The sequence below is a fragment of the Arabidopsis thaliana genome (genome assembly GCF_000001735.4).
Source record: "Arabidopsis thaliana chromosome 1 sequence".
Taxonomy (NCBI): Eukaryota; Viridiplantae; Streptophyta; class Magnoliopsida; order Brassicales; family Brassicaceae; genus Arabidopsis; species Arabidopsis thaliana.
In genome coordinates, this window is record NC_003070.9 from 13,300,110 (window position 1) to 13,323,017 (window position 22,908).

General features: G+C 31.2%; 2 protein-coding genes and 2 long non-coding RNA genes across 4 annotated transcripts; 2 read left to right on the forward strand and 2 right to left on the reverse strand.

Annotated features, from left to right (window-relative positions):
* Positions 1-8,009: 8,009 nt before the first annotated feature.
* Positions 8,010-9,148, reverse strand: AT1G35820 (heat shock protein; the record flags this gene model as incomplete). The annotated part of the gene is made up of 4 exons (NM_103282.2): positions 8,010-8,248; positions 8,346-8,832; positions 8,914-9,000; positions 9,098-9,148. 4 exons carry the CDS (start codon positions 9,146-9,148, stop codon positions 8,010-8,012), a joined length of 864 nt encoding a protein of 287 aa, NP_174818.2.
* A 5,449-nt stretch (positions 9,149-14,597) lies between these two features.
* AT1G06933 lies at positions 14,598-14,856 on the forward strand. Its single transcript, NR_139168.1, has one exon. It is a non-coding gene; the product is annotated as an other RNA (long non-coding RNA).
* Positions 14,857-20,547: 5,691 nt separating this feature from the next.
* Positions 20,548-20,766, forward strand: AT1G06937. The gene has a single exon (NR_139169.1). It is a non-coding gene; the product is annotated as an other RNA (long non-coding RNA).
* AT1G35830 (VQ motif-containing protein) lies at positions 20,566-22,402 on the reverse strand. The gene has a single exon (NM_103283.2). The coding sequence runs from the start codon at positions 22,011-22,013 to the stop codon at positions 21,105-21,107; it is 909 nt and encodes a 302-aa protein (NP_174819.1). The 5' UTR covers positions 22,014-22,402; the 3' UTR covers positions 20,566-21,104.
* Positions 22,403-22,908: the final 506 nt, after the last annotated feature.

Consider the following 22,908-nt stretch of genomic DNA (forward strand, 5'->3'; position numbering starts at 1 on the left):
TGCTAATCTCTAAGTTTTGCGGTTGGTGCGTTCAAGTTTTCCCAAGTCCAGAACAGACAAGTTGATCAACTCCTTCTGTTGTGTGCTCCTTGTTTGCCTAGGCATACACATGACACACAGAAAAGAAGAAACATGTGAGTAACAAAATAAAAGTAAAAACTAGACGAAATCTCTAAACTAAACTCAATGGTGACTCCCAAGAACTTTGGCAACGGCGCCAAATTTGATATGGTTCAAATTGCTTTAAACCTACTCTCTCAAATAAGAGAACAATTGCAGTATTTAAGGGTCGAATTTCCTCAAAGTTTTTTTGTTCACACAATGAGTTGAATGTCAAGATTAAGCTAGCAGGGAATGATTGAAATAAAATATAAACAAAGTAAAAAGACACCAGGTTGATTGGTTGTAAACGATGAAATAAAGATCTAGGAATAGGGTATTCTCAGGAAACTATTGGTTAGTAGATCTAATGAAAGATAGGTTGTTATCGAACCATTTTTAACTCAAACTCTAATTATGGAATAATCGGTGGTGTTCCACGAAGCTCTCTATGTCTATAGATAAGAATAACCGGAGAAGCCGAGAGATCTTTAACCTAAAGATGCATTCTAAATGAGTTCAATTGTTCACCTTAGTAGATAGGCCGATTCTTATTACACACCTATAAACCAGGCTCATCGAATAATAGATACAACTACATATACTTATGGTGTGTATATCTATTGTCTGGATTCAAGATCTACTTAATTACTTTCGATCAAGCATTAAGATTAATCAAATATGAAGAATTCTACAGATAACCTAGCAAAAGGGGACGATCTACTAAACCATATGAATCCCTAATGAGAAATTCTATTCCTAACAAGCAAACTACTCAGACATATTGATTGAAACAAGCAACATAAATGAATGAGAAAGCATAAACACAGTAAATAAGATGATAGAATGAAAGGATCTCTTCACTGTATTGAGAACTGAATTAATCTCTAAAGAACAAGGGATGAATAACTTATGTCTCTCTGAAAATAGGGATGAAAAGAACTTGATAAAAGGAACTTAGGTCTAAACAATGACCTCTAAAAATATTTATAAATCCTATAAAACGTCCAGGGACTAATAATGCAAATAGGAAAGTTTTTTGGGGCAAATTTCCACTTTTGTAAACTTGAAAGCGTCATGCACTTTTCTAGGCCGAAACTGGTGTCGATCGACAGTCCCTCTGAATCTGGAATCTGAAATCGTCCTTAGCTTCCTTTTCCTTAGCTTTTGCTCTAGAATGTCTCCTCATCTCCATAGTTGTCCCACTGCATAGAATACCTGAAAAGACTCTAAAAAGACTCGAGAAATAACATAAAGACTCAAAATTCTAAACCTAAAACATAGATAAAATCTGTAAAAACAGGGTTATATCAATCACTATCCAGAATATATTGCAAATCAAATGCAAACAGCTGATAAATGAGATTTTATAAAATTATTGATTCTCATACAAATAAATATGAACTTAGAGAGTTCATAGAAAATCTCATATTCCAGCTAAAAATGCTCCAAAAATATATCTCTGGCGGATGACATATTATCGTCTATAACACGTTAAAGAATGTAATAGACAACTTGGTTCCAAATATAATGAAAATCCTCGAAAGGAGCAAATTATTATACAGAGGATTAAACTCTTAAAAGAGGAGCATATAGACTCCTAAAGAGGAGCAAAAACATTCCCCATGAGGAGTAAAAAGACTGATTGACATGGTTAATAACGAAATTAGGTACCTAAATAAAATCATTTATAATAATTAAGAGATCTCGATTAACCATGTCATTACGACAAATATAAAACCAAAAGCAAAGGAAAGACAATATAATGTCGACAAGAAAAATGATCTATGATCTAGCGCGCAATATAATTAATGAGGATCATGAATCTCCATTCTCTGAGTGTAAAGATATATATATATATATATATATATATATATATATATATATATATATATTGGCCATTAAATAAAGAGATAGTCAGTCTACATTATTCTTGTATAACAAACGAGTAATTTCTGGACATATGGTCCAAACATCAAAAAGAGTATTATGATACTTAAGACAAAACGGTGTGTCGCGCCGATATTTATCAAAACCACTTGATATTGAATTGATGCTATATAAATGACTTGAACTATGTCTCATGAGATGTCTGAAGGACTAATCTCTGAAAGGTATATGATATTATATTTTCGGGATTTATAAGCACGATGATTTTGAACATCATCAAAACTCTTAAAAAGTTATTTGGAATAAAACATCTTGGAAAGATAAAAGTGTCTCAAGATATTCTGGCTAAACATCTAAAGTAATTGATGTTATATAAGTTACTTCTAAAGGAAGTCGACTCTATATATTTGGTCATGAAACACTATATATAAATAGCGACGAGTATTTATATATTTTTTGAATTGTACCCAGCATTTGCTATTGATCTACTTGCAGGATTAACTCATCTCCTTCGGTTAGACATCAAGATAAGTCAAATTATGTCCTTTATTATCTACAAGGTTATTTTGGTTTGGACTTATTTTATTGTAGAAATCTCGAGTTTGGTTTAGTTAGTTTTGCAGATGAATAATTTATATCAGATTCATCGCAAAACAACAACCTCGCGACGTTTCTAGTAGCAGACTTTGTTCATTGCTTGCTCAAGTCATGCCAAAATTATTGCGATTCATGAAATATGTCAAAAAGATGTATGGCTTAGATTAATGCCATCAACATATACAAGAAGCAAAAGCAATATAGTCACCAATGAAGAGCCAACAACAAGATAATGTTGCATATGTTTTCCAATTTCAGAGGAAGCTATGTCAAAAGCGACATGACAATACATATTTCTCTAAGATTCTTCTGTTACATTCAAGATGTCAAGAAGAATCAGGACGATGATTTCTGTACATTTGCTCAAGAAGCAATGTAGCAAAAAGTCGCTTCCAACTAAAACATTCAGAAAATTTCTTCACATATCAAAATGCAACTTTTGAAGAAGATGCTTCCGAGGGAGACACATGATGTTGAGCGTGGTTGTACTCTTTTTCTCTTATCATGGTTTTTATCCTACTGGGTTTTCCCATGAAAATGTGTTTAACGAAGCAGCAAAGAACACGCAAAAGATAGACATGAAAGTAAAGGTCTATCTCTCTTCTAAAAATTATGTCATATATTGACGAGATCAAAAGGAGCAAAGAGAATGATCAAGATGCATCATTTACGAAAGCTATGAAGAAAACACGTCTCGTTCGTTAAGGGAGAGATTGTATTACTGTAATTTTTCTTTTACCATGGATTTTATCTTATATGGTTTTTCCATAATAAAATTGTTAACGAGACAGTAATAATAATGATAATTAAGGGAAAGTGTTGAGATCGGATAATTATCCATTATTAACACTTGCACTCCCAAGCTATTATAAAACTTTGTCCCCAAGTTTTGAATAATTTATTCATTAATCTTCCTATATATACATCTCATAGTTTCATTTGTGTAGTGAAATAATAAGAAAAAGAGCAACCCTCTACGTTCTTCTCTCTTCCTTTGTTCTTTCTTATACATATATTAAACAAATATTATATATTTTTTTTTTTGCATTATAGTTTATAACATTTTTATGATTATCTATCACCGTGATCTCATCTCTTTATCCATATAAATAATTTGGGGACCAAGTATTTTGCTTACCAAGTTATATGATATTTATCCATTTCTAAACTTATTATACATATTCTTCATTTTGTAAACGTTGGTGAGTAGATGTAGAGAGAGTAGTAATAAAGTTCCACTTTAATTATACTCTCCATTCATCTGCATCTCTTCCTCTTTATTATAAACTTCATTACTTCAAATATATATATATATATATATATATATAAATTATTATTTATTTTATAAACATAAATGAATTAAATAACAAAAATTTTACTTATTTCGTAAACGCTCAAACGGTAAAGACATCATGATTTGTGAGAATATATCTTTTTCCGGATTGATCGATATAAGTAGTAGGGTCTGCCTCATTCACAATCAAATAAAATAAAAAAGCTATGTTTTTTCTGGAATTGATCGTTATATATATGGTAGGCTATGTTTCCTTAACGATCAAATGAAAGGTTACGCTTTTTTCGGAATTGATCGTTGTATATGGTAGGCTATTCCTCCTTCTATACGATCAAACAAAAGCTATACCTATTAAATTCTTATATAGAAGGTGATGCCTCCTGAATTCTTTTATAAAAAGGCTATAGTCCATAAATTATTATTATTAATTTATATGCTTATTTTATTTATTTTATTCATAAAGAATAAATATGTGTTACATAATATTTAAAAACATTAAGATATATTTTTAAAATTAATAATATAGTTTTCTTATGAGAATATATGAAACACTTGTTGATATATGTTTAGAGAGTGCATAAATAATGGGAAGATCTAGGTGAGCTAGTCTCTCGACTTCCAAATGCATCAGATTCATAATAATCGATGCTTTGCGTTCTCCAAAATCTCAAAGAAACTTGTATAGTTTCAAGATATTTATTTTATAATTATTATATTGAGACTATAAATTAATGCGTGTCAAATATTTGACCATAATGGAGACACAAATATGTATCATGCAAAAATAAAGATGGTAATATTTAATTTAGGATGAATATTTATATAATATGGAGTCGATGATTGTATACCTCCTCTTTCATTCTGTGGTAGGCTATGCCTCTAGAATCATATGATTCTTAGCCAAATCAGCATTATTTATTTTAATAAGCTCATTGTATATAATGGTCGACTTTCTTAATAACCTCCAAATTAAATCCCAACCAATCTAAAATGAGATTCGGTCCAAGATAAATAAGCTTGGTAAGCCATAATCTTGAAAGGGGTAATTACAAGTCCCACATTTTTAAAAGGATCCAAAATTAAATACATAATTCCGTTCGGATATGTTATTGATCCTAAAGTGGGTTTCATTTCCAGATGAATGAATTTGAAGAGTTATTATCTCGAGGGGGAGAATTAAAGGAATCCCACATCGATAATAAGTCGATAAACTTTAGTGAATTTGACATCCAAACCGAGATAACTCTAATGATGTCATATCCTAAAATTTATGACTTTAAGATAAAGTGGAACATCTAAAAATGATGTTTACTCAAATTAAGCTTTAATGAATCGTTCATAACGGAAATCCAAGAGATTGCAAAACGATTCATGGTGATTTAATCTCCATGATTTTACATGGAACATGCAGTTTTGCATGTAGTAATAATTATATATAAGGCCAACGATTCATAAGAAATATTTCTCTCATGTTATTTATACATGATTAGAGATCAAATATTTATCATTTTAAATTTTGTGGGTGTGAAATATATATTATAAATGCTCTTCTTCACCATATAAAATATTATCCAAAGAGGATGAAATTTATAGATGTTGGAGATAAGCAGTGGTGGATTTAGAACTTTTTTTCTATATGGGGCAATATTAATTATCTATAAATAACAAAAGTATATAATATAACATAGCTAAAAATGTTACATTTACTAATTTTTCATAAATTTTGTATGGTTTTGAAAATTTGTTTATAATATTATAAGAATATTTAAACTACATGTATAAATATTTACTTGCAGACATATATAGCCATTAAGAAAAGAAAAAAAAAAACTAAATTTAGAGAAATAAATATAAATTAGTGTTAATGGTGGAATACTGAAATTATGAAAGGAAACAAAATGTTTTGTTGAGAGGAAAGAACTATTTATTGCACGAGTATTAATTAGAAGAAGTAAGATAAACGAATAAGAAGGAAAATAGAGAGTGAATCTAATTTTATATTTAGTCTTAGGGTCCGAATAGTAACCGCGTTTTTTGTTGTGCGGGCAAAGCGTTATTACAGTGCGGTACGGTTCAACTGCGGTACGTGCGGAAGAAATATATTTGCGGGACAAGTGCGGTTTATACAAAATAAGCGGTATAGAATAATGTTTGATTGGTGAAAAAATATTTGCGGTGCGGATTATAGATTATATATATATATTAATAATTAATTAAATTTTTATGTTAATAAAAAAACAATAACAGATATTTATACACCAGTAATACAAAAATTGATCAAAATAGAAATTTAATTTTGTAATATACATATTGTTACATGCGTCGACTAATTTCATCATAAAAAATATTAAAAAATATTATCTATTACTTTGATTTTCCCATAACATATTTGCAATATTGTCTCTTATTTGCGTCATATGTTCTCCATCTGCTATATCTGTTGCTTCTATATCATCTAAATCATGATCAAAATCTATGTTGTTTATATTTGCCTCTGTCATTACATCTGCAAAATCTGCATCTGAGAAGTTTGAAATTCTGATGAAATTATGTAATCCCACTGTAGCAATTACCACTCTTTTTTGAACATGAACATTATATCTTGGAAAATCAGAAAGAAACTTCCTTTTTTTTCCAAACTCCAAAAGTTCTCTCGATAACATAACATAAAGATGCGTGACATTGGTTAAACAGTTCATGTTTGTTTCTAGGAGGAGGACCAGAATAGAATTGAGACATATGATATCTCACAACTCGATTTCGTGACGATCTATAAGGAGCTAGAAATCCTTGTTTGTTTGGGTAGCCAGAATCAACCAGATAATACTTCTCTAACGGAGGCAAAGAAAACTCGGAATCACTTTGTTGTGCTATTTGTAGAACAGCTGTATCGTGGCAAGAACCTGGTGCTCCATTCTAGATATATGTGAATAACATATTTTAATCACATATTGCCATGATATTCAAGGATGCATTATCGTGCCGATTCCAATACATTTCCTGTAACTCAGGCTTTACTTTTACGCACACATGTGTCCCATCCGTAGCTCCAACGAATCCACTAAAATATGGCCAATATCTTCGGTCTACTTGAAGTCTTTCAGGAATTCGATAGAGTTCTTCTCTTGTCGGAGTTCTAATATAATCACATGCTAATAATTCTGTTGCCGTAAGAACTTCTCTAAATTTTCTTTGCACAGTTTCTTGATTTCGTCCAAATCTTAAACCATCATCTCTTTGAACTTTATTGTGCCCACATATCCGTAGAAACAGCGCAACACTTTCTTCAATACTTATATTCAATGTTGGTTGAAGACCATAATTTGTTTGCAACATATTACACAATGTCGTGAAACATGGAAGTGACATCCGTAATAATTGAAGACAAGCAGCATCATCTTACTGTAGTCGACGCCATATATTTCTCCATCCCAAACCTCTATCATTTTGGACGGGTGCTCTTTGAAAATATCGGTCAAAATAATTCAAAGCTGGTTAAATTACTAACTCTTTAAATTGTTCATTTTCCAAATTCCACAATTCAATTCTTTCTTCGTAACTTAGATTGTTAAGGTCTTGTGATCGCAACTGACATATACGAAATGCCTGAAATTCAATACAAACGATTTCTTGCATTAGTCATAGATTATTTTACAAACATAAATTAAAAATAAATTCAAATTTAAACTAAAAAAAAAAACTTAAATTATTTCAAAACATAAATGAGATTGATAAACCACAAATAACACAAACTAATCTTCATCTCCTACATCACTATGATGACTTGCATTGGATCCTTGCGGAGTTGCCTAAATATTAAGAGACCTCCTGGTCTAGGTGTTTGTCGCATTTGTCCAGTTTCAAAATAATTTGTGAAACCGAGACCAAATGATGATGTTTGTTGAATTATTGGTGGAGTTTCAGTTGTTGCACCATCTACTTGACCTCCAACTGAAAATCCATATTGAACATTTGTTGAAGTCGTTCCGCTTGAACCACCTTGTTAAAAATTTTCTGTTTCCCGCCATTGTGGAGCATTTGGTGATATTCCCCATTGTGGAACATTTGGTGGCGTGCCTCACTGTGCATTTGGTGGTGTTCCCCACTGTGGAGCATTTGGTGGTGTTCCTCACTGTGCAACGTTTGGTGGTGTTCCCCACTGTGGATAATTGGGACCCCAAAAACCGGGTGAATTTTGCCCTCCCAAATTATTACCAACGGAGGATGGACTTCTAGATGATATACCTCCTAAATGTGGACTCCCAAATGAATGGTCTGAACCCAACTGTTTTAGCACATCTTGGTTGTTGCGTGAAACACCAGTCATAGCTTCTAACAGTTGTACCTTATCCTCGTCAGTGCTTGCAGCTATATCAATGAAATATAGTGTGCTTGGGAAGATTTAGCGCGATAAATATCGCTTCCGCCTTTTTAAATTCATCGTAATCATCTTGGTCAAAAGCACCAGGACGAAGTTGTTGAAAACTTTGTCGTTGGAATTCTCTGAAGCCAGTGATGATGTCTTGTATTGTTGTTTCAAAGGATTGTCGTCTCTGACTTCCTCGTGAACCACTTCCAATAGAAACTCGTGAGCTTCCTCCAGATCTTTGTGCACTACTTCCACGTCTAGCGGTTGACCAAAAATTTGGCCTACCTCGTTGTTGCCTTCTAGCAGCAGAATTTTGGAATATTTCATCATCATCAATGGTAACACGATACACTTCTTCTTCTTCTTGCGTTTCAGGAACCTCGGTTTGTGGCATGTTACCACTGTCACTATCTGAGTAATCTTCACCTTCTTCATCAACTCCATGCTCGTGGATCAATTGTTCTCTTCTTTGACGAGCAGAATGTTGAGATTGTGATTGAACATCATGTACTACGAGACATCGTTGCATCACGTCCCAAAATACAGGCGGTTTTCGGTTCAAGCTTTTTGTTAATTTGCATCCCTGTAATTTTAAAATAATTTAGATACGTGATACCAAAATTTTGAATTATAATTGATTAATACAAATATTTGATGTACTTACAAACTCTTGTTCAGTCCACCATGCGTCAGATGCATTTATGAAAGATGTATCAGGATCAACCGTGATGCCTGTTTTTGTGCGTAAGAGCTTTCCACCTCTTGTAACTTTTTTTGAATTTATCAAGCTTGTTTTTGAAAAAACTATAAGTTATATTCATGTTGAATGCTATATTGAACTTTTCAACCATATACTCTCTACCGATAGCAGTAGGATTCTTGAGAGTATAATTATTCATGGCAATTGCTTCGTCGAACAATTGAATTAATGTTTTTTCATGTATGTACGTCCATTTGTACTTGTCTTTGTTCTACAAATTTCGTGAATACAATGTTATTTATTCTATCAAATTAAAGTAAATTTTTAATATATATATATATATATATAAAATACTAAATTTACCCATATTGTTGTTTCTGTAGGAGGAGTTAAAATTTCAATGGGATGAGTTGAATCTGTTCGTCTGGAAGGGTTTGTGTTCCGTCGACGATTGGACGCCATTCTACATTCAATAAAATCCAACAATTTCTAAATTAGAAAATAAATTATTATATATGTATGTCTCGTACTTTTACTCTTGCATCTATTTATATATATATTTTTTTAATTTTATACATATTACAACAACACTTTTATATAAAATACGATATAGATCACTGGTTTTATTTGACAAATTAAACGAGTTACACATGTATATTTAACACGTATGCTACATACACGTGTATATGAGCTAATTACTAAGCTAGTTGACAAACTAAGCTAGTTACAAACTAAGCTAATTACTATGCAATATACACGTATATTACAAAAAGTAAGAGCAGGATGTTCAATGGATTAATCATGCTTTCACATAAACCGGAATATGAATTCTATATACATTTCATTAAAATATAATCTTGTTCTAAGTTGATAGTGTTGTGTGGTTAAAAAACTCTATAAACAATATACACAAATAATTATCTTTAATGGGGGTTGGCAAATTTCTTTAATAACAAAGTAGAAAGAAAAAAAGAGTATGATGAGAGAGAATGAATTTTTGTGTTGTGTACGTGAATTCTCTCTTCACTGATTTATCAATATACAGAAAAAACAATTAATAAAAAAAAGAAATTATAAAAGAAGATAATATTGTACAAGCATTTTTATTGGATCACTGCTTAAAAGGAGTGTGACAGTTTTGAAATGCGGTTCTGTGTTATTATCCTTTGAAATCCGCATCTGCTTCTTTTTTTTTTTTTGAAAAACGCAATTTATTTTTTTGTTTTATTGATTGGTGAAAAATCACGTTTTACACACTCTCACTTTAAAATCCGTAAATACTATGTCTCCATTCACTGTCTTAGGCACTGGAAAGAATTTGTCTAATTTTGCCATGTAGCAATCGAGTAATTATAACTATAAGCTTAAAATTTTCCATAGTAGTGTGGGGCACGTGCCCATGTAGGTTTGCACCTAAATCCGCCCTTGGAGATAAGTTTTCGCTCTATTAATATTGAGCCATATTTTAGAGATGTGCTAATTGCAAGATTTACAAATTATCATGTTGATGATAAAAGTTCCCCATCACTATGGGAGAATTATTGAATAGTTTGGATCTTTGAACACATAAATATGAACTTAAGAGTTCAAATGTTGAAAATGATCACTATTCAGAATAAATTACAAACCAAATGCAAACAGCTGATGAACAAAATTTTATAAAATTATTGATCCTCATACAAATAAATATGAATTTAGCGAGTTCATAAAAAATGTCATATCCCAGCTAAAGAATGCTCCAAAAATATGTCTCTGGCGGATGATATATTATTGTCTAGAACACATTAAAGAACGTGATAAACAACTTTGGTTCCAAATATAGGTCATCAAAAATAAAAAGAATAAATTATTATACAGAGGATTGAATTCTTAAAAGAGGAGCATATATACTCCTCAAGAGGAGTAAAGAGACCGATTGACATGGTTAATAACGAGATCAGGTACCTAAATAAAATTATTTATAATGATTAAGAGATCTGGATTAACCATGTCATTACTGCAAATATGGAACCAAAGCAAAGCAAAAACAATATAATGTCGACTAGAAAAATGATCTATGATGTAACGCGTAATGTAATTAATGAGGATCATGAATCTCCGTGTTGTGAGCGTAAAGAGATATATATTGGCCAATAAATAAAGAGACAATCAAGTCTATATTAATCTCGTATAAGAAACGAGTAATTTCTCGACAAATGGTTCAAGCATCAAAAAGAGTATTATGATACTTAAGACGAAACTGTGTATCGCGCCGGGATTTGTCAAAATCACTCGATATTAAATTAATGCTATATAAATGACTTGAACTACGTCTCATAAGATGTCTGAATGACTAATCCCTGAAAGATATATGATATCATAATTATATTCCCGGGAAGTTATAAACATGATGATTTTGAACATCATCAAAACTCTTAAAGAGTTAAATTAGAATAAAAGATCTTTGAAGGACAAAAGTGTCTCCAGATATTCCAACTAAACATCTAAAGTAATTGATGTTATATTAGTCACTTCTAAAGGAAGTCGACTCTATATATATGTTCATAAAACATTATATATAAATGCTGATGAGTATTTATATATTTTGTGAATTGTACCCATCATTTGCTATAGATTTATTTGCACGATTAACTCATCTCCTTCGGCTAGACATCGAGATAAGTGAAAATATGTCTTATATTATCTGCAAGGTTAGATTGACTTGAACTTATTTTATTCTAGAAATCTCAAATTTGGTTTAGTTGGTTTTGTAGATGAAAGATTTATATCAGATCGATATAAAATTATATCGCAAAACAACAACCTCGCGACATTTCAAAAGTAGCAGACTTAGGTCGTTGCTTGCTCAAGTCATGCCAAAATTATTGTGCTTCATGAAACATGTCAAAAATCTGTATGACTTAGATAAACGCCATCAAAATATACAAGAAGCAAGCAATATAGTCACCAGTGAAGAGCCAACAACAAGACAATGTTGCATATGTTTCCCAATTCAAAGGAAGATATGTCAAGAGCGACATGACAAGACAAATTTCTCTAAGATTCTTCTGTTACATTCAAGACCTCAAGCAGAATCAAGAAGTTGATTTCCAGTACATTCGCTCAAGAAACAATGTAGCAGAAAGGCTCTTCCAGCTACAACATTCAGAAAGGTTCTTCACATATTCACATATCAAAATGCATCTTTTGAAGAAGATGCTTCTAGAGGGAGACATATGATGATGAGCGTGATTGTACTCTTTTTTCCTTATCATGGTTTTTATCACACTGGATTTTTCTATGAAAAGGTTTTTAACGAGGCAGCAAACAACATGTAAAAGATAGACATGAAAATAAAGGTCTATCTCTCTTCGAAAATCTTTGTCATATATTGACGAGATCAAAAGGAGCGAAGAGAATGATCGAAATACATCATCTATGAGACCTGTGAAGTCTTTTCGAATGGGAATTCACGTCACTGTACTCTTTTTCTCTTGTCATGGTTTTTATCCTAATAAATTTTTCCATGATAAAGTTTTTAACGAGACAAAAATGATGGATACTCTAGGGAAAGTGTTATAAAATAAACTTATGATTATCCATCACCTTGATCTCATCTCCTTATCCATATATATAACTTTGGGACCAAGTGTCTTGTTTACCAAGTTATACGATATTTATCCATTCCTATACTTACTATATATGCTTCATTTTCTAAACTTTGGTGAGTAGATGTAGAGAGAGTAATAATAAAGTTACACTTTAATTATACTCTCCACTCGTCTCTCGCCTCTCTTCTTCTTTATTATAAACTTCATTACCTGAAATATATACATATATATAGATTATAATAATATTAACTTTGTTTGCGTTATAGTTCATAACACCTTCTAATTTTTACGGTGTTTTCGACCATTTCTGTTAGGAATACCGTTCTTCTCAAGTGAACTAGAATCCAAAATCATTTTTGTTCGCCAATGGATGATGAACAACTTCATAAAAAAGGGTTAACTTTTGAAGAAAAAAACATTTAGTTTGTATTTTATTACATAGTATGTCGTTATAATCACTTTGTTTAGTCTAAATCATTTATGTGAATTTTTGAAAAAGTAGTTTGCTAAATTCCTTCGACACTTCATACCACAATTTTGTATACCAGCATTTAGTTGGATTTTTAATTAGAATTTTGGAAACAAAAGTGGATCCACTATATACTAAATCATTGCATGTCTCTTGAAATTCCGGTTTATGTTAGTAAGAATTTGCGAGCTTCGACTCCGGTTGTTTTTTTCAGGCTTTTGTAAGCTTATACCACGGTTTAAGTAATCAGAGGAACAAAAAAAAAAGGTACGTGAGATTCATTTTGAACTAAAATATTCTCCCTGTTCCTAAATAATTAATATATTTTGTATAAAGAAAATTGTTTTAAAGATTATTTCAATATTTATTAATTGTAAACTTTAAGAAAAATAATTGAATACTAGATTTTAACCCGCAGTACACCGCATGAACAATTTATTTTTTTAAGTTATTATACATAAAAGTTTGCAAATTATATCTATCTATAAAATATTTTTATTTTATAGTTTACAATTGTTATTAAGTAACGTCCTGTCAAACCCGTCCCACCAACCCGTCCCGTAAAAAAACCATTTATTTTGTAATAATTAAATGATATTAAATATTTTAAAAGTTTTATTTTAGTAACTCATCGTGTAGTTAATGTGGAGAGATTTAGAAAAGATTGTTAAATGTCAAATATTTAATTTGAAGATTTTTTTTCTAATTATCAAAAGCAAACATTAAAATCCAGTTGCAAGCATTGTAAATAAATTCCAACTACAGGATTTATTTCACAAAATGGCTGCAAAAATGTATATGTAGATATATCATTGATTACAAAAAGTAATATATTTATAATTAATATTTAATATGTGTGAAAATTCTAGAAAATCAATTATTTAGGAATAAAAGAGTTTACTTTAGCATTTTCGTATTGTCAAATTAGTTTAGCATTTTCTTTAGCATGTTGATAGAGTTTTAGAGAGAGGCCTAAGAGTTTGAAATCAAATTAAAATTTGGGCTAAATTTAAGTGATAATGAACCCTTATATATCAGAAAGGATGTTGGACTTTGGTACATTAGGTGACGGCCCCCAGAAGCATGTGTCCGTGTCTGGCCCATGGAAAGTGGAAGCTTGCAAATTCTTACTAATTTATTTTTAGGATGATAATTTTAATTTATTTTTTTCATTCTTAAATAAACAGGGTTAATCGAAAGACCAAAATTTCACAAAAAATACAAGAAAAAGAAATACATTTTAGCAATACAAAAGACAAAACTAAAAAAAAAAAACAAATCAATCATGGATTCTACATCACAACATAAAACGATATCTTATCGGAAAAACGCTTGCATGTGTTTTAGCAATACATATGAGATGTAATATTTACAAGAGAATATTATGTGATTAGACACTTTTTTAAAAGTTTGTCCGTAAACATTCCCTATTTACAAAGCTAAGGTTATCAATAAATGTATAGATGGTTTTAGAAAATAAATCACAAGTCTAACAAAATTATAAAACATGATCACAATCATTTTCCAACATATCTAACAAAGATGTTTAAATTATAAGAACATGTTGAAGTTTGAGTGCAATGATTTTGATATGTTATAGTTGAGCGTGGAGAATGATTTCAACTACGTATTGGGTGTATATTGGACATATATTAATTCTCCCATGATCGAATTGGCTCCGTTTTTTCTTTCTTTTTTTTTTGTATCAAGATATCTTTAAGATTTATTAGAAAAATGTATTCAATAATTTTTTTATCATGTATATAAAAGTTAATATTTTCAGAGAATTTAACACGTTGAATTCTCTTCATAAGGCAGAGGAAAATGAGAGAGGAGAGTGGAAACATAAGTGGGGTTGTTGTTGAAGTTCAGTAGACAAAGCATTAAGGCAGACAAAAATAATGCCCCAATTGCAGCATAACTCTTTTAAGTTTTCATCATGAGAAACCAGCTCTAACTTTGATGCAACTTACTCTCATTTCTTTCTTTCTTTCAGATTTTCACACATGTAATTTTCTTATCGTACGTTTCCCCTTTTGACATAATTCATTACAATTGCAGCATAACTTAAGGTAATATATACTTCTTAAGTTGAAACATGTAAGTCTTGAATGTTCTATCTGTTGAAAAAATGCACTAAACTCATTGAAAATATTAATTAGTTGTATATGTTAACTGAAAAAAAAAAAAAAAAAACAGAGAAAGGTCGAAAGATCTTATATATGCTAAGTGTTGTGCATAGTGAAGAGGAAGTCCACAAAAAGTGATAGAAGACTAGCTGAAACGACACATGCTAGGGTGGTTTGTGTATCGGTCAAAAGAACTAAGGGGGGTACACTCTCACACATAACTTAAATGATGTAAGTTCTAGATGGAACATATGATGTTAAAGCACTCAAATGTAGCTGAATTGAGTGAGGTTTAGTAATTGAAGAGGTTCTTATTATGGTTTCCGGGATTAGTTAGGTTGTTTGTTAGAGATCATAATAACCATCTTATATAGATTTACTATCTATATTACATTACATGCATTAAGTTTAGATCTGTAATGTGTTTCACAAACACAAGAAATTAGAATACAAAACCCCAAAATAAGACCAAAACCTTATGCCAGGTCTTTCAACTAACTAGTTGTAGTCAGCTATAGTGTTCCCGATGGTCACAAAGCATAGTTCCGGTAGTAACATGTGACACTTACAAATACTTCAGCATCCCTAATTAAGATCTAATTATGGGCTCCCGTCATGCAAATGAACACAAAGAAAGTGTATAATTAAAAAACGATTTTTTTTTTGTTTTTGTAAAGAATGTTGCATGAAGACCCAAATTAGATCTATATTATACAAATAAAGGCTAATCGAGAAGTTATGAACCCTATCAAAAAGAATTGTCACGGGATGATCTCTCTTGTCAATGGAAGTAGATTATTCATAAAAATTATCCATTACACATGAATTATGGGTAAAGACTGGAATTACACTTTACTTCTAGTAAGATCAAACAATATGAAGCATTAGACAAGCAACTGAGAAGGTATGGGCAGTTGATGTCCCTTATAATAGGGTAAAGTAACAGCTGATGGTAAGAAACCCTCATGGTTTACTTAAAATTTTAAGTTTCCAAATTAATTATGGTAAAAGATGGTATCTTTGAAATATGTCAAGAGATAGCTGAACGTATATCTTGTCCATGTTGTTATAGATTTGATCTCTCTTTACTTCAATCTCACACAATGAAATGAACAACGACTTCAACACAAACACACACGCGACTTGAAAATCAGAATCAACACGAAAGTAAACGAGAACAAGAGGCGAGTTTGTTAAGTCGGTTCAGCTGATCGATGTGATCAAGCTTACGTCCGGAGCCGAATCAATCCGGAAAATTCACTATCAAGAAGTGTTTGCTCAAAACCAGAGCTTACAATGTCAACAATGGTGGAACTGAATCTCTCTCTCTCTGCTCTCTCTCACTAGATTACAAGAACAAAGAAAAAGATACAAAGTATGAGAATGATCGATGATCTATAACAGAATCTTGTTAAGTAACAGAAACCCTCCACTGCAGTTAGAGACTCTCTAATCCTTCAACTCTGCTTAACCGGTTTTAACCACTTCACTAAACCAGCAATAACCAGACTCAATCCTCAATGATCCAATTAAACCATTAAACCAATGAGAAACTTGAATCATAACCATAACAGGTTTTAACACATGTCTTGTCTTGTGATTGGCGGGCATAAAATCACCTAAAACTAAAACCTACACCACATGTTTGAAAACTTTACTTATTCGCTAACAAAAACATGAACAATATTTTGATATTTATTTTATAAATGAGTTTCTAGATAGGATATTAGAGTCTAATATAAATGTTTGAAAAATTCTCAAGTGATATATAATGAAAAACTTTGATTATAATGAAAGCGTCTGATGTGATTTATACATTTTCTTTTTTGAAAGGATTTTTTATTTATTTTATCTATACATTTACAAAATTAAGTAGAATTTATAATGAAAACTTGCAAATTAATAAAATAACCAATGATTTAGAGGTATTATTTAAAAATTATAATATATTGTTTATTTATTTCACTTAATAGTCTATCTATATGTCAAAGTATGTTGTTAGTGAACATTAAAGCATATATTTTTGAGAACTGACTCAGATGAAAGGATAAATTTGAGGCCAAGAACCCTCTTCCTCAATCCCTAATTCGAAAAGAAAAAAGAAAAATCGAACATGCCTTAGACTATCTATGTGGCACGAGTAATACAGAAGACATTTAGCTTTTCTACTCTGTTTTGGGTAGTTTTCTTAGGTTTCCATAATATTTTTCCTTTTCACTGTAACTTTTTTTTTTTTCTCGATCACTAAATTTAACATTAAAAAACAAATTGAGGTGTTTAAGTGTGAGATTGAAATATGTGGCTTTCTAGAGTTCCATAATTTATTTACGATAGAGTGACTATGAAAATGTGTATTTAGACGGTTTTGTTTGCTATTTTTTGATAAATAAAAAATTCTATTGAAAGCTAAAGAATTGATTAATCAAGTTAGTAAGTTACATAGTCCCCATAATGACCCATCAAATGACACGCCATTACATATAGTGATATAGAGTTACCGGAACTGATGGAAAAGCTCAATGATTCATCTCGGTCGAACCAGGATTAAAGAGCTAGCTAGGGATAAGGCAAATGGGTCAGTGAAATAGTTGGAAACTTAGAATTATTGACCATTTACTACAAGTTTAAAATTACCGAAACTTGGAAACAGATATATAACCGATCACTACAGTATCAACTTTTTTCTCAAAATCTCTCTAGGTAGTTGTCGTCGCAAACGGCAAAACTTAGCCAAAAGAACATATTATGTATTGAGTTGTACTTAAATATTCAGCGATATAGGCTTTCGTCACCATCTCTATGGCCCCAACTAGACTTATCACACTCTTGATTGTTGGTTCTACGTACTTAACCTTTTGGTTATTGGTCTCAAGTTATATATTGAAGTTATATATTCCATTTTCATATAACACACTCTTGATTAGATTACATGTACAATAAAAAATAGACGCTATATAAATGTATGAGAAGATGTTTTCTGTGCATGTAAACCTGTTTTGAAGATGTCGTATCGAGTATATGCTCATAATTACTAGAAATAATAATATTCTCTGGCGTGGGCCATTTCAAATGATTCCAAATAAGAAAGAGACATAAATCACCTCAAATGCCTATGATTATTATATCTTCATCGTGCCCTCAATATCTACCCAACTTGATCCCCCGACCATTTTTTCATCATTGTTTTCTAAATGCATACACGTACGTATATATATAGTATGTATATTATCGTGTCTAAATTTACTAATTCATTCTGAGATGTTAGGTTTTGTTTAGTGTTAATCAAACTTTAACGTATTAGGACCGTCTGGCCTGGTCAATAATAACATTAAAAAGACCGTTTCACCAAATTAATCAGAAGAAATATTCAAACTTCATATACTTTTCAATTTCATATATATAGCGATGACTCAATATGTACATTGACCATTCTTCTCTATCATGTAGGAAGTAGGATTAGTGAACACTTTCTAGTTTCTACTATACACTCTTTCTTTTAAAATAATTTATCATTGCTAAATTTTCATAGTAAACTAATTACAAAAGGGTTTTTTTAAGCAGGTCACCTAACATATCATCACTTAAAACAAAGAAACACACCGTGTGGAATGACTTACCAGCATCCTAATCCTCAAAAGGCAATCAAATTTTTATAAGATTTGCTTCACGAGATGTTAGTAAAATATATGCAATGAACTTTCTACCTTTAAATTTATTCAGCTACTGCTTAATATTAGAAAGAAAGTACCCATAACCAAAAAAAAAAAAGTTTAAGTTTCTCACATATAATTTCAAGAAGAAGAAAGATCTTAAAACTTATGCTGACTTGATACGTACTGTCCAAATGTGGTAAAGAACTAGAATATGAACACTAGAGCTTTTTTTTTTTTTTTGTAGTAATATGAACACTAGAGCTGGATGCTATGTACGTTTAATTTGAATGAAAAAGAAATATACTTTTCAACATATTCTGGAGGTGATTTCTCATATCAGCCACAAAGCCTCAAAGACAACGAGTATCTGAGATACAAGCTATAAATCATCTTTGAACAAAAAAAGAAGAAGCTATAAATCATTAGTTGGTTTCTCTTAAGCGTTTTAGTTTTATATATTTAATTATGTATAAGAGAGAAGGTAAAATTTGTAACAGAAAGGGACAAATTACCTAATGAATTACACCGAGATGATACACTATTATTTTAACTTAAACACCACTTTTTTTAATAGGTTTGACTTTTGATATGTGATCAAATGGGTGCTAAAGTAGATTTAATATGTTAATATTTTTGTTACATGTCTAGAAAAATCTAAATCTGATGCAACACCAAAATTTTGGTTATTAAATTGTGTAAAATTCAAACTTTCTAGGGAAAGAGATATGTTAAGTTGACTTATTTTGGCATGTCATTGGTAAGATCACCTTTTTTTTTTGTTGAACTGGTGAAGAACTCTTATCTTTTCTTCTTTGTTTTTTAGGAACTCTTATTTTAAAATTGATTGAATTCCGGAAATTTACAAATGTTACACATTCTTTTTTTTTTATGTTAAAGATGTTACACATTACTATTTCGGTAAATAAATTTCGATGCGTTTGTTTATTATATACATATATATTTATTCTGATAAGCCGAAATGTTTACTTTTAATTTTTGTATATGGCACAACCTCGTGCCTTCTACGGAAGCTATAGTAATGTTTAAGGAGTAGTAACGTAACCCGACCGAGAGTAAATAGTAAATTATCTATCGCAGAATATTCAAACTTAAATAGTTACAAGAATATTAGTGTTTAATCTAGCGATTGAAGAAAAATCAAGTAACGTTAATGAAAACATCCATCACATTCTTTTTACAAAACATCATAATTTACAGGTCTTCGGAGATACATATATAGATAGTAGAAGATGAATTCAATTCGGACAATCTGAATATTGAACTCAAATAATCAAATCCAAAAAACTAAACTATACTTTAATATCGTTAAAAATGAATTTATTTTTCCTATATCTTAAAAAAAGAAAACTAAATCCGGGCTTGGAAATAAAACAATGTTAAACTTTAGTTATTTAATTTAGATTATATTTTAGTTAAAACTGTTATCCATAATCTGACAATCCAAAAATTATATATATAACAAAAAAAAAAAAAAAATTGAAATCCATTTCGAACGTCCTAGCTTCACTATACAATGTCCGTAAATGTTTTGGCAGTACTAAACTACTAATCTGTTATTAAGGCGATACTTAATATGGGACACAACTCTCAACGTTGAAATGAATCAAACAAAAATAATTTGATTATTTCACGAAAACATCTCATTTTGTAGTTAGTTTCATATGTAACATATATTTTTATATATATATATATATATATATATATATATATACACATTGTAAGAGAAAAACATGTATGTGAGTAATTTTGAATCTCTAGGCTCTAGCTAACTACGTCGAAAACATTTTAACAAAAATAGAAAAAAAAAACTACATTGAAAAAGAAAGGGACAAATACTAAGACCTAGCTTTTTATTTCGTACAGACAGGGATGGAGAGTAGTTAAAAAAAAGTTGCCGGGACATTAATTAGACTACAAAACCTATAATATATAGAGGGAAGATATGTCAAAGTAACGATGGAACAAAACACATTACACGTGTGAACTGTCCTTGTAGACCAACGAACCAAATCCGAATTAGATTCTCTTCAAGACCTAAGAGCCAAATTTGTAACGTAAAAACATATACATAGATACATTATATTACATACAGTACTTACAACATGTGGAGAGAATCATATACCCCATTATGGGTCATCGTAACGTGTAGACAGAGTATAATCACTAGATATGAGAATAAATATTTCGACGGAATATATCATTCGTAAAAAAAATTATGATAATTCAATCTCAGTGACTACAATCTGATTTTAAGATAAGGTTTCAATTATTAAAAAATAATGTAATATGATATTTAATTATTGGAATCTGTAGGGCAAATCCAGGGATCAACTGTTGTTGTTGTAGTAGTAGTAGTACCTGAAGAGCCTTTGATCGGAGCTGAAGAAGAAGAGGAAATGTTATTATGAATCTCCGGTGGCTTTTCTGTCCGGCGATCAAACTCCGAGAACTGCCTCATCATTAGCTGGTGGTTGTCATCATCAGCCGTAGGATGGTGATTTTGTTGTAATGCTCCAAGATTCATCGAGTCAAGGTCGTGAAGAGAGGAGAGTGTTGGTTGATGATGATGTTGATGAGATAAAAGAGACTGGAACGTAGAAACTTGGTGAGTTTGAGGGAGAGGTAGATCAGGAAACGTCATGGAAGTAGTTGTGTGGTGATGAAGGTTGAGTAAAGAAGATGTTGAAGGATTCAAAGGTTTTTGAGGGATAGGACGAAAAGGGTTATAAGTAAGAGGATCGGAAGGAGATCGGAAAATATCGAAGCGGCGAGTAGTGGAGGAGAAAGGGTGAGAGAAAGGAGAGGCAGGGACGCCGGTGAATTCTTGAACCATAGCTCTGAAGTTAGAAGTGTCGGTGGTGAGAACAGTTGTAGGAGCTCTTCTTGAAGCTCTTGTTCGTTTTCTAGGGTTTCGGGAAGAAGAGGGAGGAGGAGGAGGAGGAGGTGGTGGAGGTTGAGGAGGGAGGAGATGAGTTTGGTTAAGAATGTCGTCGGAGATGAGATTGTTGACAAAGTTTAGATAAGTAGCGGAGGAGGAGGAGGAGGAAGAGAGGGTTGTTGGGTCACCGTAGTAGGTGGAGGAAGACGGTGGTGGTTGGAAGGGTGGGAGGAAGAAAGAGGAGTGATCTTGTGGAGCACCAGTTGATGAAGACTCGTGATCATCGCTCGAAGATTGTAAGCTTCCACTGTTACAAGAATCCATGTGGACATGAAAGAAACAAGAACATAAAGACAAGAAGAAGAAGAGAAGGGTTTATTTTGGTGAATCTAGGGTTTTGAGAAATGAAGTGTATGGGAGAGGAGAAAGAGAAAGCAAAAAGTTTTTTTTTTTTTTACTTAAAGAGGTTGAAGGGAGAGGTATGGTGTCGCCATTGATGGAGAGAGATAGAGAGGAGGCGGTGGCTGGCGAAGAGTCAAACTCAATATGAAAGCGAAAACGAGAGAGAGAGAGAGACAAATATCTCTTTCTTTCTCTAGTGGGGATGTGACGAATGTGAAAAGATAGATAGTGTTGGATTTTTACAACATAAATATATACACACACAATAATCAAATAAAATATACATTGGAGTTTGGTCCACTTGTATCGGGTACTATATAAAATCTTACCTAGGGTAAATTATTTTCTTAAAACAATTCTATCCGAACAAAAATTTAGCTACATGTAATGCTTAAAACCAAAGGAAGTACTAATTGTGGTTATGACACACAAATTAATAAAAGACATAAATTTTATGTTTCGTTTTTATTAATATAGTTTAATAAAACATTACTAATAAAAAAACTGTTTTTATATTGAAAATGTAAATCGAAACATTTTAAAATAAAATTTAGGATATACAAAGACACTTAATTTAAAGCAAAAAATAGTAAATATTGTTACTGTTTAAAGAGTAGTAATAAATGTTATTTATTTCAAAAAGGTCGGACATCTCTCTACTATGTAAATTATTATATATATATATATATATTAGATAAGGACTCGTAATTTTTTAATTTATAAAAAACTAAAATCAAGTTTAACAAAACATTAATCAACAATATTTGTAAGTAGAAATTGTTTAAACAATTAAAAATTTTTTTGTAATAACTAATCA